General features: G+C 39.5%; 1 protein-coding gene across 1 annotated transcript; it reads right to left on the bottom strand.

The window, feature by feature from the left end:
* Positions 1 to 908: 908 nt before the first annotated feature.
* muc15 (mucin 15, cell surface associated) lies at positions 909 to 16438 on the bottom strand. The gene is made up of 4 exons (XM_037789269.1): positions 16287 to 16438; positions 9736 to 10634; positions 4718 to 4873; positions 909 to 2649 (listed from the first exon to the last, which is right to left on the bottom strand). The coding sequence occupies exons 2-4, from the start codon at positions 10613 to 10615 to the stop codon at positions 2528 to 2530; spliced, it is 1158 nt and encodes a 385-aa protein (XP_037645197.1). The 5' UTR covers positions 10616 to 10634; positions 16287 to 16438; the 3' UTR covers positions 909 to 2527.
* Positions 16439 to 16881: the final 443 nt, after the last annotated feature.

Genomic DNA, 16881 nt, shown 5'->3' with positions numbered 1-16881 from the left:
GGCACCAATAAAATATAAGTCGGTACCAAAAATTCATAGTCGGAGGGGGGGGGGGGCGCTAAAATGGCAGAAAAATAAGTAAATAATTGAATTTCTTGCTTCACGTGCTGACACATTACATGGGAAGTTTAAATCGCTTTTGCTGTCAGGAGTGTTTAAATCCTATCCTATGTTTTTGACATAGTAAACTAGACGTGGTATATCGAAGGAAAAATCCACCTTAAAACTCTCTCATTAATTGGCCATATTTCAGTCCAACTCTGTGGATTTTACTTTAAAAAATTCCCTCCAGGGTTCCCCTGCTGAGCCTCCACTGACGTAAAGTGCCCATGTTCATTAAAAATCCCAGGATTTCAGCATAATGCACTGTTGACCGTGTAATTGTTGTAGAGGCTCATCTGATAAAGAGATAGTGATTTGGGTTATTACAACAGGCTAGGCTTATAGGTTAAACTCATTTCTAGCGAGTTAGCTCGAAGAAAATGAATTTGAATTTAGCCAATAATAAATTTGACATAGCCTCAATTTAGATAGCAATCGTTTAATTTCATTCGAATTAATTTGGCTCAGCTGGAAGTGTAAATTAACCTGCCTATACCCCCCCAAAGAGATATGTACATTCTTCAGCACAAGGGCTCGGCGTCAGTTAATTGATTTCAGCACCCTGCCAAACAATCACATCCCAAATTGTTGTGGTTAATTAAAACAGGCACAATCTCCCCACAGAGCCAGTTTTTTGTGAAGGATGAAAGAAACCCTGGCTTGTCCAAATATGATCTTGATACTGAAGTGTTGTGTATCTGCATGTTTTTGCGTGTGTTTAATGAATAAAAGAACCATTTTTGTGAGAATATCTTGGGAGGAAATGCAAACTTCCTTAATATGAAATCACAAAATGAAGAATACTATTTGGGGTTTGCTTGTTTTATTAAGGCATCATCATCAGATTTCAATACATTTTACAAACAGCGGTGAGTCTACCATGATGCATCTGCCCTGCATTGTTTCTGCAGTAATCACTGTGATTCTTTAACACTGCGACACAAAACTCCTCTCTCAGTCAGACAAAAATCCTTCTCGCCCTGATTGATGTCTGAAATTAGAGCGAGGAAGGAAGCAGACTTGCCGCACCTGCCACCGAACCATCTCAACCAAAAAAAAACAATCCCACATCTCCGAGTTATTATTGGCTGTTTAGGCCAAGACGTGGCACATATCAATCATAATCGGGACGCATATTGATCGAGTGCGGCTTCACTCAGGTAATGATGAGTGAAAGGATCCAGGGAGCTGAAAAGATGTATTTTCTAGGTGTTTTCTTCACATAAAAATGTTTTGTTTTTTTACATAACATTGAAAAGTAAGAAAGTTTAGAAAAGAATAATTATGTAATATTGTTAATTTTATCATACAAAAGCATTAAAGGACGAGAGAGTGTATTAATCCCTGCTATTCCCTCCTTTCCCAAACAGATATCAGTCAAAAAAGAGACACTCTTCTTAAAGGTTGTCAATCAAAGTTAAAGCAAACTGAGGAGACGAATAACAGTGAAAAAATAAAGTTTTTTTAAAAATATTCTGCATTAAAGTTCTAATTTTGCTCTAAGCATGCAGCAGGTGCATACTGTCACTACAAGAAACTCAAATCTCTGTTTGGACACCTGGAGGTCAGAAGATTTAAGCAGTATATTATGATGATATAGTTGTTGCTACTGAGTAATGCTAAGACCAAATACACGACTCCCCTTCCTGAATACCAAAAACCTCAGTCTATGAATAACAAAACAGCTCCCTCCACCTCCCTCGCTGGTGTAGAAAAACAGTCTTTGGTTTGACGGTTCAATTCTCCGACTCCGGCTGTGACTGCCAGTTGTGGGATATCTGAAAGTGCAGTTCAAATTTAACTTCTTATTGCATTCCTCATGCCATAACAGCAGGCGACTGTTGATATGGACAATGTTATTGTTCGCCATGGCTTCTGAATTTTGTTGCAAGCGCCTCGACGGGCCAGCTGTGTCATCTGCTGTTACAGGCTGCAGAGCAGCAGAACTTTTGTTGCTACAAATGTTTTGCATTAGCAGGGGTCGCACTCTGGTTTCTGAACTGTTTTTATTTTTCCTGGTCTTCAACAGAATTTTGTGGTTCCTATTTACGCAAAATATAATTACAAATTAAAGTTATTACAAATATAATCCTTCATTAGCTGTAAAGCATATTCTTTATTAGCAAAGACTTCATTTGATACCCTTTGGCAACATACATCAATGTCTTGACAGTTAATTTTGGCTGCTGCAGTGTAGGTCAGCCTTCAGTGATCCTTCTATGTCAATACAGTAAATCTACCCAACACAATGCATAATCTGAAGCATCATTTGTGGAGGCTGACAGACCTTCACAATGTCACTTTCACATCGTCTTATTTAAAAAACCCTCCACATTATAGGTTGTCTATCAAATGCCAATAAGCATAATTAGCCAACTATCTTTCAAGGGAGTTCGTGACTTTGGTCTTGGGAGACGTTTCGGTCTCAGCGGCGTCCTGGAAAGTTGGTCATTTGGATGTTGTCCCCTTGGAGTCCTGGGTTGTAATAGGCCGAACTACCAACTCCAAAGTTCAAGTCCAAAGGTGCACTGTTGTCTAATCTGTGAACTAGAAATCAGACAAATTGACATTAAACATTAGTATCATTGAACTCTTTGTCTCTAAAGCCTCATTACGCTGTATTACGCAGACAAATAGATTGTATTATTCCTCAGCCGATTAGACTGTTGTCAGGCTATTAAATAGGCCTTATCAGTCGCTATAAGCCCCATAGATGTGGACTGATAGGGGCCTACTACACCCACTAGTAGGTATTATCATCTATTCACATGGTAGATCACCGAAAAAAGGTATTAAACAACACGACAGTGACCTCTAGCGACCGTAGTAATCAGGACAGATGATGAAGTCAGGCGCTGTAGTATTGATTGTATGAAACACCATAATGGGTGAATGCTAAATGGTAAATGGACCTGCATTTATACAGCGCTTTTCTAGTCTTCCGACCACTCAAAGCGCTTTACACTACTGTAAACTGTAGTTTGGACATAAACCTGTTTTTTAGCCTAAACCTAAGAAGTTTTACTTTTTGTTGCATAAACCTCAAGAAGTTGTAGTTTTGTTACCTAAACCTGACTGTTTTTTCCCCCTAAACCTAAAGAAGCCTTTTTGTTTGATTTCAAAACATGACGTTTTGTTCTGTTTTACTACATGTTAGAACGTGTTGCTTTTAAGTTTCACTTTCACTTTTATGGCAAAGTTTACAAAGTTTGTGTAGTAGGCCCCTAATGACCCACATCTATGGTGCTCATAGTGACTGATAACGCCTATTTAATGGCCTGATATTGTCAAATCGGGTGTATTCCTTGGTAATGCTGGATTTACAGGGGAAGTTTAAATGTTTTTGCGATCAGTGGTATTTAAATCTTATTCGATGTTTTTTACTAACTAAGTGGTTTTGTTGCCTAAACCTATAAGCAAGTGTTTTTATTTGAATTCACAACGTTAATTACTGCGACAGTAGTGGAGCGTTTGACAAGCTGTGCTACCCAGTGCCTTAGAAAGTGACGCCAACGGGTCCTGATGAAGCGTCAGTGTGTCTAAGTTGGGATGAGAACTGGTAGGTATACGCAACACGTTCTCATCTCAACTCGTCAATTACCAACGCTTTGTCACGACCCCTTGTCGTCACTTTATTTTCAACATCAAAACTACTACGTTTGTACAGTAAAAATGACTGAATGTTCTGAACGTTCTCCTGGATAAAAGCCTTGTGTCATTTGGACCCATCCACCGCCCCTCCCACCGCGCGCTAAAGAGTGCTTTGTGCGACCATATTGCCGTGACAAAGCGTCAGTATTTGACTCTATGGGAATGAGAATGTGTTGGTATAGGTTTGCTGCAGCAGAAAAATAAATGTGCAGGTTAATTTCAGTTGGACCTTAACAGAAAGGTTAAGTATGAGGGCATGTAGGAGGAACTGTGACAAGGAAATGCTGTCTTCCTCTAAGTTCATGGCAAGAATGAGACAAATTGCAAGCTGTCATACTGCAGAACATGATCCTATTTTGCATGGTGAGCTTACCTTACCGTGTGTGTGTGTGTGTGAGTGTGTGTGTGTGTGTGAGAGAGAGAGAGAGAGAGAGAGAGAGGCAGAGTACCAAGGGCTAAAAGGAATTTGACATTTTGGGAAATACTCACTTTCTTGCTGAGAGTTAGATGAATAGATCGATAGCACTCTTGTGTCTGATACATTAAATATGTAACTACAGCCAGCAGCTGGTTAACTTAACTTAGCATAAAGACTGGAGGCACATCTACAGCTCACTAATTAACAAATCATATCTTGTTTGTTTAATCCACTTAAAAACTAAGTGTAAAAACTAAAATGAGCTGTTTTTCAGGGGGTTATGTATCAGTAAAACGTTGAATATGTATCAGAACTAGTGTAAAATGTACATGTGTTTTAGCAGTAGAGTTTGCAAGCTGCCGCCCGCCCACCTACCAGAGGTTTTTTTTAATATTAGAAAATGTCAGATGAAGTTGGCAACCCTAATTAAATCCTGATCAAGCAATCACAGATAACAGTGTAATTATAGATGTCCTAGGGTGGAATTTTCCTTTAAAGCGCTGACAAGGTTGAGCATGTACTGTATAAGGGGTTGTCGGGACATACCTGTTTCTGAAGGATAGTCCTCAACCAGTTTACTATGAGAGAAACCCTTCACGTGTTTCTTCTTCAGGATGATGAAGGCCACCAGTCCCACAAGGGACACAGCCACCCCCGTTCCCAGAACAGCTCCCCACGCTCCATGGTTATCCGTCGCCAAACCTTTATTGGAGCAAAGAGGGGGTCGAGAGGGTGGGGGGAGAGGGTGATAAATAATATGTCAACAACCAAATTATTTCTATCAACTGCTGTCTTTGAGGGTTAATTGTCAGATAATTATAGCTGAGATGTGTTTTTGAAAACGTGTTTCCAGTAGATACACATCCCAATTAGTCAGCTGTACAGATTTGTCTAATTTACGCCGTTCTAATTAATGCAATTAACGAGCCAAAATCATGATAATTTCTGGAATACATTTGAATATTTAAAGACGGCAGGCTGTGCATCTAAATCAGGTGAAATGGGACTGAACATAACTTTAGTTCCCGTTCTATTATATGACTTTATCACTATATAACTTTGAATTACACTATGTATATACTGAACATATATACATAGTGTGGAGTTTGAATGTTCTCCCCATGTTAGCGTGGGTTTTCTCTGGGTTCCTCCCACAGTTCAAAGACATGCAGGTTAAATGTTGACTCTAATTTGCCCGTAGGTGTGAATGTGAGCGTGAATGGTTGTGTGTCTCTATGTGTCAGCCCTGTGATAGTCTCGTGGCCTGTCCAAAAATGTACCTTAAAGGGAGATTTGTCAAGTATTTAATACTCTTATCAACATGGGAGTGGGCACATATACTGCTTTATGCAAATGTTTGTATATATCTATTGTTGGAAATCTATTAACAACACAAAACAATGACAAATATGGTCCAGAAACCCTCACAGGTACTGCATTTAGCATAAACAATATGCTAAAATCATAACATGGCAAACTGCAGCCCAACAGACAACAACAGCTGTCAGTGTGTCAGAGTGCTGACTTGACTATGACTTGCCCCAAACTGCATGTGATTATCATAAAGTGGGCATGTCTGTAAAGGGGAGACTTGTGGGTACCCATAGAACCCATTCTATGGAACACATTCACATATCTTGAGGTCAGAGGTCAAGGGACCCCTTTGAAAATTATAAATATAGCACAAAGCTAATAACCTGCACCTGTTAACATCTGCTGTCACATTATGACAACTGTACAGGTGGGAATTTTCTAACATTTTCAATCCTAACAATTTTGTGCTTTAACGTAATGTGTAACCGTTTCAACTTTGTTATTTAAAGAACTCTTTCTACTCTTCTGTTTCACTGTTTGTATTCAAGTCAACAGCAGTGGGGAAAAAAGACAGTTTCTGAAAGTGACGATTTTCAATATCATTTGACACAGAAATGCTACATTTGTATTTTATCGGGACTCACACATAAATAATTCAGTGCCTCCGTTTATCCACAAATAGCTCAATTTACCCACTTGCTGGGATCAATTTACCCCTAACCTGGGGCAAGTTGAACCAAAAGACCATTTTTCTCATGCAGTGTATTTCAGTTCTTGTTTTCTTTAGTTGCATTTTTCCCTTTCATTTGAAAGTAGAAAGAGTAAAATACGAGTGGAAATATGTGTTATATATACTGGGTAGTGTAGTATTGTAATCTTATGCCCCTGTCCTTTGAATATTGGGTTTTTAAATATATTTTTGTATTATTTTCTCTCATGGACATTTGATATATAGATTCAGTAAAAAATGTGAATGCATGCAAATAAAACTATGTTCCCCCAGACCAAAGTCCATGAAGGTGTTAAAGCCTCTGAACACCAACACAGGTGTTTTCAGTTATTCTGGCTGAGGCAGACTTCTGCTCAGGTTCGAGGTGGGCCGGAGCTTTCATTGGAAATCATTAGGTCACAGATCTTCATCTACCAATAACAACAACGATAAAGGTGTTATTTGTCCCGCCCTAACAGGTTCAACAAAGCCAACAGGAGACTCAGGAAGATGTCACTCAATTAATCTAAACACGCCCACACAGTCCTGAGCAGACGTCTGATCAGAAGAACTGAAAACACCTGTGTGGGTGTACAGAGGCTTTAAAGGTGCTCTATGTTGGCCTGTTGTTCAGTCCACCACTTTGGTCTGATACAACTCAACAACTGTTGAATGGATTGCTGTGAAATTTGGTCCAGATATCCGTGTTCCCCTGAGAATAAATCCTACTGACTTTGGTGATTCCCTGACTTTCTCTCTAGTGCCACCATGACGTTGTTATCTGTGGTTTTGGATGAAAGATTGCGATGAATGTCGGTGCAGACATTTATGTTCCTCTCAGTAATCGTTTTGGTGACTCCCTGACTTTTCACGTAGCACCATCATCAGGTCAAAACTTCAATTTGACTAATGATAAGCAAATCGTGTTCCCATCAAGCTCAGCTGTCATGCGTGTTTAGTGCTAATTAGCAAATGCTAGCATGCTAACACACTAAACTAAGATGATGAACACGGTAGCCTAAATATTCTACCTGCTAAACATCAGCATATTAACATTGACATTGTGCAGCCTGGTGTCCCTAAAAATTACGTTCCCGTACAACGAAACTGCACTGTTAATAACATTTTGAGGGAAACGTATTTTCTGCCAGATTATGTTTGTTTTTGACATATTAGAAAATATGTTTATAATCACAGTCCGCGCAGGGAGGAGGTCAGGGTGGTGGATGAGTCAAACAAACACAGGACTGTCACCCAGGAGAACACTGTTTTTGTCATGTGTAAAAAAATATGTCGAAATGTAATTGAGAAAGCAGTTTAGTTGTATGTGAACATAATTTTATAGGAAACAGGGTTGCATTGGGAGCATATTAGCATGCAGCTCAAAGCAGCGTTACGCCTCACAGAGCTGCATGGCTATAGACTCACACACCAGCAGCGTTTTTTTGTGCTGTTAATTCACACGTCAATATAGTTTTCGTATTGTTGTTTTTGTCATGAGTACTTTCACATAGAATGTGAATACGTGGCAAAAAAGCGTATTTTCTGAACTTTCGAACCACAAATAAAGGCATCAATCGATCACGTTGTGCCGAACGGACATAGTCAATACGTACATTATACGTTTCCACCGCTCAGCCTTGCTTCCAATTTTCCCCATAGACCCCCATTGTAAAAGAGACGTCTGTAAAACTGTTGACAGAACACCTCGAACTGTAAACAAGGTCTATTATGACTCTTTCTATTATGAATTTCTGATCCATGGAGGTTTTATATTTCTAAAACTTTCCTCGAGGCGAGAAAAAGGATTTATCTGTGACGTCATCACAATGTAAAGACTGTGGGCCGAGCAGGAGCTCGCGGGCGGGGCCAGCGGGAGAACCACTACTGCCTATAATCACTGGGCCGCATAACCCGGAAGTAAACCCCGATACATCCATGACAACAACACAGAGGCGCTGTTGTCCGAACCAAGACAGCGGACTTTATTACGCCCTTCAACCTTGACAAAGACGACGCAGACCAGATCCACTCCTTCTGTTCTTACTTTTCACAATAAAAGCCCTAGACATATACACTGCTTACATGTTTCCCAGAGACAAATTCATTCTGAACATTTTGCTAAAAGGAAACTAAAATAGCTTACAGTAGTTTGGGCTATACAACAATTAACCTCAGACAGACTGCCAGACGCTGCTCTGGGTCAATAGCATCCCGGTAGTTGGCCCACTGCCTGCGCAAATCTATTTCTTTCTACCTTTTCTATTTCTTTATATCTTTTATTGAAAAAGTGTTGCAACTGTTGCAAATTCCCATCGCTGCCAGTATTAATAGTTTTGATGCGAAATATTTGCAGTATCAGTATTTGTCAGTATTTCGCATTTTCGTGTCATTTATTCTTCACGTCCCCGGTGTGTAAAGTCTCGTTGTATTTTGATGAAACATGATTACGATTCGTAAAGAACCCGATGTCACTGTAACATCTATATGTTTCCTTGGTCAAGCAGCTGGAGAGAGTAGATATTTGTCTTTATTGATAACAGCGTCAGCAACGTTTCCTCTGCTCATATTTATAGCCTCTATGTTTATCTCTACTCAACCGTCTGTGCTTTTGTACAGGTCTGTGTTCACACGCTGTGCCTGTCATGATAACTATGGAGCAGGTTTTTTTTTTTTTCTTTCTGTGTTGCCGGCAGTTTCACAACTGTTTTCCCACTGTTTATTGGCATCATCTGTTAGTGTTATGTCCTGCTGTCACATCTGTCCGTGGGATGTGAGTTTTATTTCACAGTAATCCCAACCTTGCACTCTGTAAAGCCCTTTTTTTTCCCCGTCTTGCCATGGTGACAGCAGTGAACTCGCCCACATATATTTAGCAGTACAAAGTTGCTTTTCAACTAGATAGATACATACAGTACACAGATAGATTTGCACTGGTGTAGAGGACAAGCAGCCTTTTCCAATCCTATCTCCTTAATCTTGTGGTTGACACCAAAGACTAGTCCCACGCCCGCGCACAGAGGCAGCACGAGTATCTTTGACCTCCCTCCATGACTGCCTCTTTTAGATTTTCTTGCCACTAAAACAGGGGTTCATTGTCCTGCTAAAAAGGTGACTGTAATAGAAGCCCTTCACTCATAGTGGCCACATCGATAGCACCTGAAACCCAATCCAACCTTTTCCTTTGAAAGAAGGGGCGTTTGTCCTCTGCCAGTGGGAAAACAGATGGAAGCAAATGTGGGTCAAGGAAAGGGCGGAAAAAAAGCAATGTCTAAAACAAGCAACAGTGATATATGCTCTTGAGCAAGAAGCATGGTGTTAGTTTAAGTCTCTAAAGGTGATCTGTAAAGGATGTTGTGCTGTGTTGCCTTATTGCTCAACACAAGCCAGCCAGGAGGGCTTGGAATTTCACAGAAATGCTATTTTTCTTCAGGTATCTGTCTAGAAAGTGATGTCATGCTGCTAGGAAGACAAACAAAGCCGTTTTCTGGTCAAAGAAATGTGCACCCAGATACTGTGACACCTGAAACGGCAGCAGTACCTCTTTCTGAGTTGCTCCCCGGGGCTGCATCTTTGTCTGTCTTGTTGGCCTTCTCGGGTGTGATCGGAGCAGCGATGGTTGTAGTCGTAGGGCTCGTTCCTGTGGTCTCAGATGGGATCGCCGTTGTAGAGGAAGACTTGGTGGAGGTCTCGTTTTTCTTTTGCTTCATTGTGGTTGTTGGAATTGTTGTGGTTGTTGCGGTTGTTTTTGTGGTAGATTTTGTAGCGTTAGTCAACCCTGTGTCTTTGTTGGGTTTTGCCGTGGATTTTTGCGTAGCGTTGCTCTCCGGTGCCGAGGTTGTTGTCGGTAAATCAGTGTGATTGCTACCTGAAGAGTGGGTGGAGTTTTGTGCGCTCGGATGAGTCGTGGGTTTTTGAGGAGTCATCGTGGAGTTGTGAAATTCATTCTCAGTTTTTGTCTTGTTGATCTGGCGTGAGGTTGTGGGGTCTGAGGTCACGTTAGTCGGAGAAACGGTGGCGTCTGGCAATTTAGCTTTCCTGGTTGTAACATTTGTGGGAAATGTAGGCGGCACGGTGGTAGCGACAGTAGTCAGATTATTCGTAGTTTCTCTTACGCGGTTATCTTGGCCGGATGCATTCTCCTCGCCTTCGCTGTATATTGCCATGGAGCCGGATGCGATCCCACTGGAGTAATCATTAGTCGACTCCCCATCCGCATCAGATCCCGGATCAGAGTCAGCCTCCTCAGTATTTACAGCGTTTTGACTTCCAGCTGTATTTCTGGCTAGCTCACGGAGCCAAGCCTTATCAATTGTCCGCCGCGGGGCGTCGGTTGCATCGGTTGCATTTTGAAACGATGCCGGGTGAAAGGTTTGGATAAGCAGAAGGAGGCCTGCTGCGATTTTTAAATACAATCCCATTTCCCCCTTTGGTTTCACCCTGAAACACAAGAGAGAACATAAAACATTTATTGTATTTAATGAAAAAACATATATATAACATTGTTGTTCACAAAGTGCTAAGGTTCAGAGTGAACATGGTGATGATAATACTTTAGATGTGAGTGGTCACTAATTAATACAGATTATGTTGGAAAAGGAATAAGTTATTGTTTATCAACCCTCAGTGGAATCATGCTGATTTTATTACGTGACAGTTTTGTCATTTCATTAAATAATGATAATAATAATTTCATTTTAGTTTTACACATGTGAAGAGTTTGGTTTGATGTAATTAATGAATAAGGAACACACCTTATTGCCCTGAGCTTCACAGTTCATTATTGACCTTGAAAACAGCTATTGGTAAAACAATCTCCACTCAAGGTCCACTTACTCGCTTGTTCGGAAGCTTTCGACTGTATCACATGGTCTTTTCAGTAAATATATAGTTTATTCTGTTTTCAGGGAACTGTAGATGTTCAAACATTATTTGGAGCACTTTTCAGACTTCTTGTCCACTTAACAATGGAGATTAAAGGTCGAAAGCTCAAGTTGGTAAAAAGCTCCAGAACAAATAAGTAAGTGGACCTTGAGCTGAATTGCTTTGTCAACTGCTGTTTCTGTGAAGCTCACATGCACACTTTCATAGTCAAGTCAGCACACTGACACACTGACAGCTGTTGTTGCCTGTTGGGCTGCAGTTTGCCATGTTATGATTTGAGCATATTTTTTATGCTAAGTGCAGTACCTGTGAGGGATTCTGGACAATATTTGTCATTCGTTTTGTGTTGTTAATTGATTTCCAATAATAAATATATAGATGCATTTGCATAAAGCAGCATATTTGTTCACTCCCATGTTGATAAGAGTATTAAATACATGGCAAATCTCTCTTTAAGGTACATTTTGAACAGATCAAAAATATGCGATTAATTTGCGATTAAGCACGATTAACTGTGGACAATCATTCGATTAATCACGATTAAATATTTTAATCAATTGAAAGCCCTACTTCAAAAAACTAAAAGGAAAAAGCAGTGTTTTTTTCTGTTTCCTGCTTCCAGTGACTGAGGAGTCTGTTTACCACCTGGAAGTAGCCACAGGTGTTAAACTCGTGTTCATCACAGCCTACAAACTCTCCCTGACCACACACAAAGTCAAGACTCAGTGTGCATCAAGACATCCCTGGTTGTTCCCATTTTCCAGAAGCACACAATCACCTGCTTTAACAGCTCAGGTCAGCTGCACTGACACAAATCATGATGGAAATCCTTGAACGACTAATCCTGTCCCACCTCCCGTCTCTCAGGGAGCTGCTGGGTTGATGGTGTGGTGAACGCAGGCCACAACATCATGAACATGACATCCCTCGCTGCCACATCTGGAGGTGAATTTCAACGCAGTCATCCCTGCATTGTTACACAGCGAGCTACCACAGTTCAGCACGGTCCCAACACAATCTCCAGTGAGACCTTGATGACAGGGTGAATTTACACAGGTGCCCTGTGAGCTCTGTGTTTTCCTCTCGGCTTCACTCCAATACACAAATGACTGCGGCCTCACTTATTCCCTGCAGTGCACTTTCACATGGAGTCACTTTGTGGATCGGTTGCTTTGTTCTGAGGGGAGACTTGTTATGAGCAGTGCAACAGGCTCCGTCTGCAGCAGCAGAGGTTTGAATATGCAAATGTAGGGATTTTAGATTTCTGGTTTTACCTGTCACAACATATTTTAACTAGTCACCAAGGGTACCACTAGCTGAAAATAAATTAAAAACAGCTACGCCCAATTTTCTTTAAACTCAACGAAGGATCACCAATGGATTGTTCATCTCTTTATTAGGGCTGTCAATCGATTAAAATATTTAAGCGCGATTAATCGCATGATTGTCCATAGCTAATCATGATTAATCCCAAATTAATTGCACATTTTGTATCTGTTCAAAATGTAACTTAAAGGGAGATTTGTCAAGTATTTAATACTCTTATCAACATGGGAGTGGGCAAATATGCTGCTTTATGCAAATGTACGTATATATTTATAATTGGAAATCAATTAACAACACAAAACAATGACAGATATTGTGCAGAAACCCTCACAGGTACTGCATTTAGCATAAAACAATATGCTCAAATCATAACATGGCAAACTGCAACCCAACAGGCAACAACAGCAGTCAGTGTGTCAGTGTGCTGACTGTGTTGTATATAAATAAAGTTTGACTGATTGAATGAACAATTTAAATTTGTTCTGGTGATACCAGTGCTGTGTTTTGTTCTCAATTGCAATAATAAAGCTTATTGAATTTGCTACAGTTCTAATTCAGCAGCTAAGGCTCGTGGGTATTGTAGTATTTAAAGCCCCATCTGCCATAACCAAACTGACAGAAAAAAAATACTATAATTAAACCTCCAGGTCATAGCATTTTATTCAATTACCCAGAAGACTGCCATGTTTCTAAGTTGCAGAACACCGAGGATATCATCAAGAAAAACTCTATAAATGATATTTACATTTTTAAGTGTAAATGTCACTACGACTAGTACAGTAACCCTCCTGTGGGGAGTTATGAAATGAAGAACTTTGTGCTAATTTATCAGCAAATACTTTCAGTCATACAATGGATCAAGTTCTTCTCCCTCTCAATCCCCACATTTTCTGTCTCTGTCTGATCATACACTGTCAATTTAATAATAATAACTTGCATTTATGTAGTGCCTTTCAAGAAACCCAAGGACACTTTACATGGAGGTAACTAAACACAAGTACAGAAAAAGCTAAAATAGCCGGATAATTGCGGCTATTGATGACCAAAATCCTGGGTGAAGAGGAAGGTGTTGATGACTTTTTAATGAGTCCCTGACTTTATTTATTTATTTTTATATATTGTTTTTTTTTTTTTTTTGATTTTCATTTCTGCAATTTACACTTAATACTTACAAAAGTTTATAAACAAACTTTGAAGTAATGAGCTTAGAAACGAACAAAGAGACAAAACAAGATGTACACAAAAGAAAACAACATCAGCATTAGCAATTATAAATAAATAGAAAAAATAGATGAAAAAAATAATAAAAAAGGGGGGCAGAGATGTAACAAAAAGGTTGGATGCTGTATTCAAGTTTGTATATTAGAGTCTGTGAATTTAAGGCAAAAAAAAAACAAAACCTTGTTTTTTAACTAGCAGAGCATGATGAAGTGTGAATCCTAACACACACTCTGTGTGAAGTGGAATAATGCTGCAGACAGCTGGGAATCCATGTAGAACCAGTATAACAGGTGACTCAGCAGAGCCATTGCTTTGTTTTGATTTGTGCTGTATAAATGTGTCCAAGTTCAGCGAACAAAAGATGTAAGATCAGATGATAATCGATGACTTGGTGACCTGTATTCATTTATATCTGCTGGAGACAAATGTTATTAGTATTACCTGTTTGTATAATGTGGGCTATTGAATTTCAAACCAGTGATTCATGTTTCACGTAAACTCAACCTGTCACTTCCTGTCTGTAATCAAAACGTCCTCACATCCGTTATCACATTGGGTATACAGTAGCTGTGTGGAACAGCTCTCCACCTGTTTTTAGAAATTACAGCAGCAATTCGCGCGACCCGCCGAGAGGCTATTTGGCCGTCAGAGTCTGACCGAACTGTCTCTGCGGCGCCGCGGGTCGATGTTTACCTGTGACCCTTCACACTCAGTGAAGCCGCCTGTTGAAAAGAGTTCCCACTCTGCTGGTCTGTCAGAATCTGTACCTGCTAGCACCTCAACAGCTCTGTCAGCTGTGACTTCACTGTGAGATCCAGTCCAACAGACACATGTAAACACGCTGTCATTTATGTTGTACGTTTACAGCATCATACAACCTCAATATCTGTGTGAGACAAAATCCCAAGCTGGGGTTGAAAGTAACTAAATATATTTACTCTAATACTGTACAATTTTGAGGCCCTTCCATTTTATGTTTCTTTATACTCCATTAAATTTCAGAGAGACATATTGTACTTTTACTCCACTACATTAATTTAGCAGCTTTACTTACTAGTTACTTTTTAGATTAAGATTTTAAAGATGAAATATATGATCAGTTTAAACAATATGAGGCATTGATATAGATTAAACTAGCATCAAATATGAGTATTATTACTACTATTTTGTTGCTTATATTTTACTTAAAGAAATTAATTCAGAGCTTTTACTTTTACTTTACTTGTATTTTATATTATTATATTGTATTTTGTTGTATTGTAATTAGAGCTGTCAATGGATAACAATATTTAATCAAAATTAATTTATTAAATAAAAATATGTGCAAATGAATTGCAATTTTTTTTCTGTTCAAAATGAACCTTAAAGGGACATTTGTCAAGTATTTATCAACATGGGAGTGAGCAAATATGCTGCTTTATGCGTATGTATGTATACATTATTTTTGGAAATCAATTAATAACATAAAACAATGACAAATATTGTCCAGAAACCCTCACAGGTACTGCATTTAGCATAAAAAACATGCTCAAATCATAACATGGCAAACTGCAGCCCAACAGGCAACAACAGCTGTCAGTGTGTCAGTGTGCTGACTTGACTATGACTTGCCCCGAAACTGCATTTGATTATCATAAAGAGGGCATGACTGTAAAGGGGAGATTTGCATAGAAACATTTTCATTCACATATCTAGAGGTCAGAGGTCAAGGGACCCCTTTGAAATTGACCATCCTAGTTTTTCCTCACCAAAATTTAGAATAAGTTTAGAGCATTATTTAGCCTCCTTCTCGACAAGCTGGTATGACATGGTTGTTACCAATGAATTCTTTAGGTTTTTATAGTTTCATATGATACCAGTTTCATCACTTTGGTTTTAAAACTGGGCCGGCTACAACCTAAGTTGATGCGTTATAGAAATTAGTGGCGTTAAAACGAATTGGTGTTACCAAGGCATTACTGCGTTAATTTTGACAGCCCCAATTGAGGTCATTTTTAATGTCTTTTTACTGTACTTTTTACTGTTTTTATTGCTATTATGCTACAGTGTCGAGGAGCCAAAACAAAAGACTTTTTATCTCTTATTCTTGTATATTTGAGATGGAACAATTAAGGAATCTTGAATCTAGTGATGTACTTCATTTTTTTTCTCAAATAAAAGATCTAAATACTTTTTCCTCCACTTAACCCAAGTTCACAAGTCACTACTGTAAAACTGATTTACTGCACACTTATGTAACTGCATTGTATGTATTCCCCTGTTTAGGTTACATAAGGCCTTACAGTATGGATGTCACTTTGATGTGATGTTTTGGCACCCAGAGACAAACTCTTTTTACTCTCACATTGTAAAAAAATAATGTTTTGGATACTCTATTTTTACTCTTTCAAAAGAGAAAGCACTATCTAAAACTGCCTGGTATAACAATAACCATAACATTTGTGTAACTGGAGTACAAATGATTGTAAAAGAAGGCGAAACTAAAATATTTCTTTAAAAAAAGATTATTTATGAGTTCTTTTTTTTAGTTTAACTTAAAAATGTAACAGCGACTCAAATCATATTAAACATTTTGGACTAAAAAACCATCCATCACACATTTCCAGAGAAAATTAAAGAAGACAAAGACAAAATGAAAATCCTCTCTCAGTAAATCCTTACCTTATTCTTAGGCTATATCAGATGAGAACAGGTGCACAGGCAACAAAATCTCTTCAGTGAGCTGCCAACATGTGAGAGTGAATCAGCACTCGGCCCGGAGAGACGAGGAGGGAGGGAGGAGGGCTCAACAGAATGGCATTCAGGGAGCAACCAGCTCAACCTGCTTCTACACCTGCCAGCAATAGCAACACGCCCTGAACCGCATCCAGTTGCACGCTGTGAAAGGGCCACACAGGGCAGGGATGGGAAGGAGTAAGAGAAGGTGGAGGAATTAATTTGTATCCATTTCATGTTCTAAATAAGTTGATTATATTAATTTTGAGTTACCGGGTTGCCAGGTTAGATCTGTTAATTCCCCCAGTGGGTGGAGCCTCTGGCCACAGGTCCTCTGAGCTCTGTTTTTTTTTTCTCACCGTGGCACTGGAAACGGCTGCTGTCGTCATGGCAACAGAAAGGAGGCTGGCGAGCTCGGGTTTCATCCACGCCTTTGTCTCTTGGTCTATATCAGGCTACCGTGTGACGTGTGACTTTGTGAAACCACAGGTATTGTGCGTCAAGTGAGCCGGGATTGTTTTGTTTTTTTTGGTCTCATTCC

This window comes from Sebastes umbrosus, chromosome 2 (assembly GCF_015220745.1).
Source record: "Sebastes umbrosus isolate fSebUmb1 chromosome 2, fSebUmb1.pri, whole genome shotgun sequence".
NCBI classification, from domain to species: Eukaryota; Metazoa; Chordata; class Actinopteri; order Perciformes; family Sebastidae; genus Sebastes; species Sebastes umbrosus.
The sequence above is the reverse complement of the archived record's forward strand: the minus strand, read 5'-3'. Positions and strand labels throughout refer to the sequence as shown.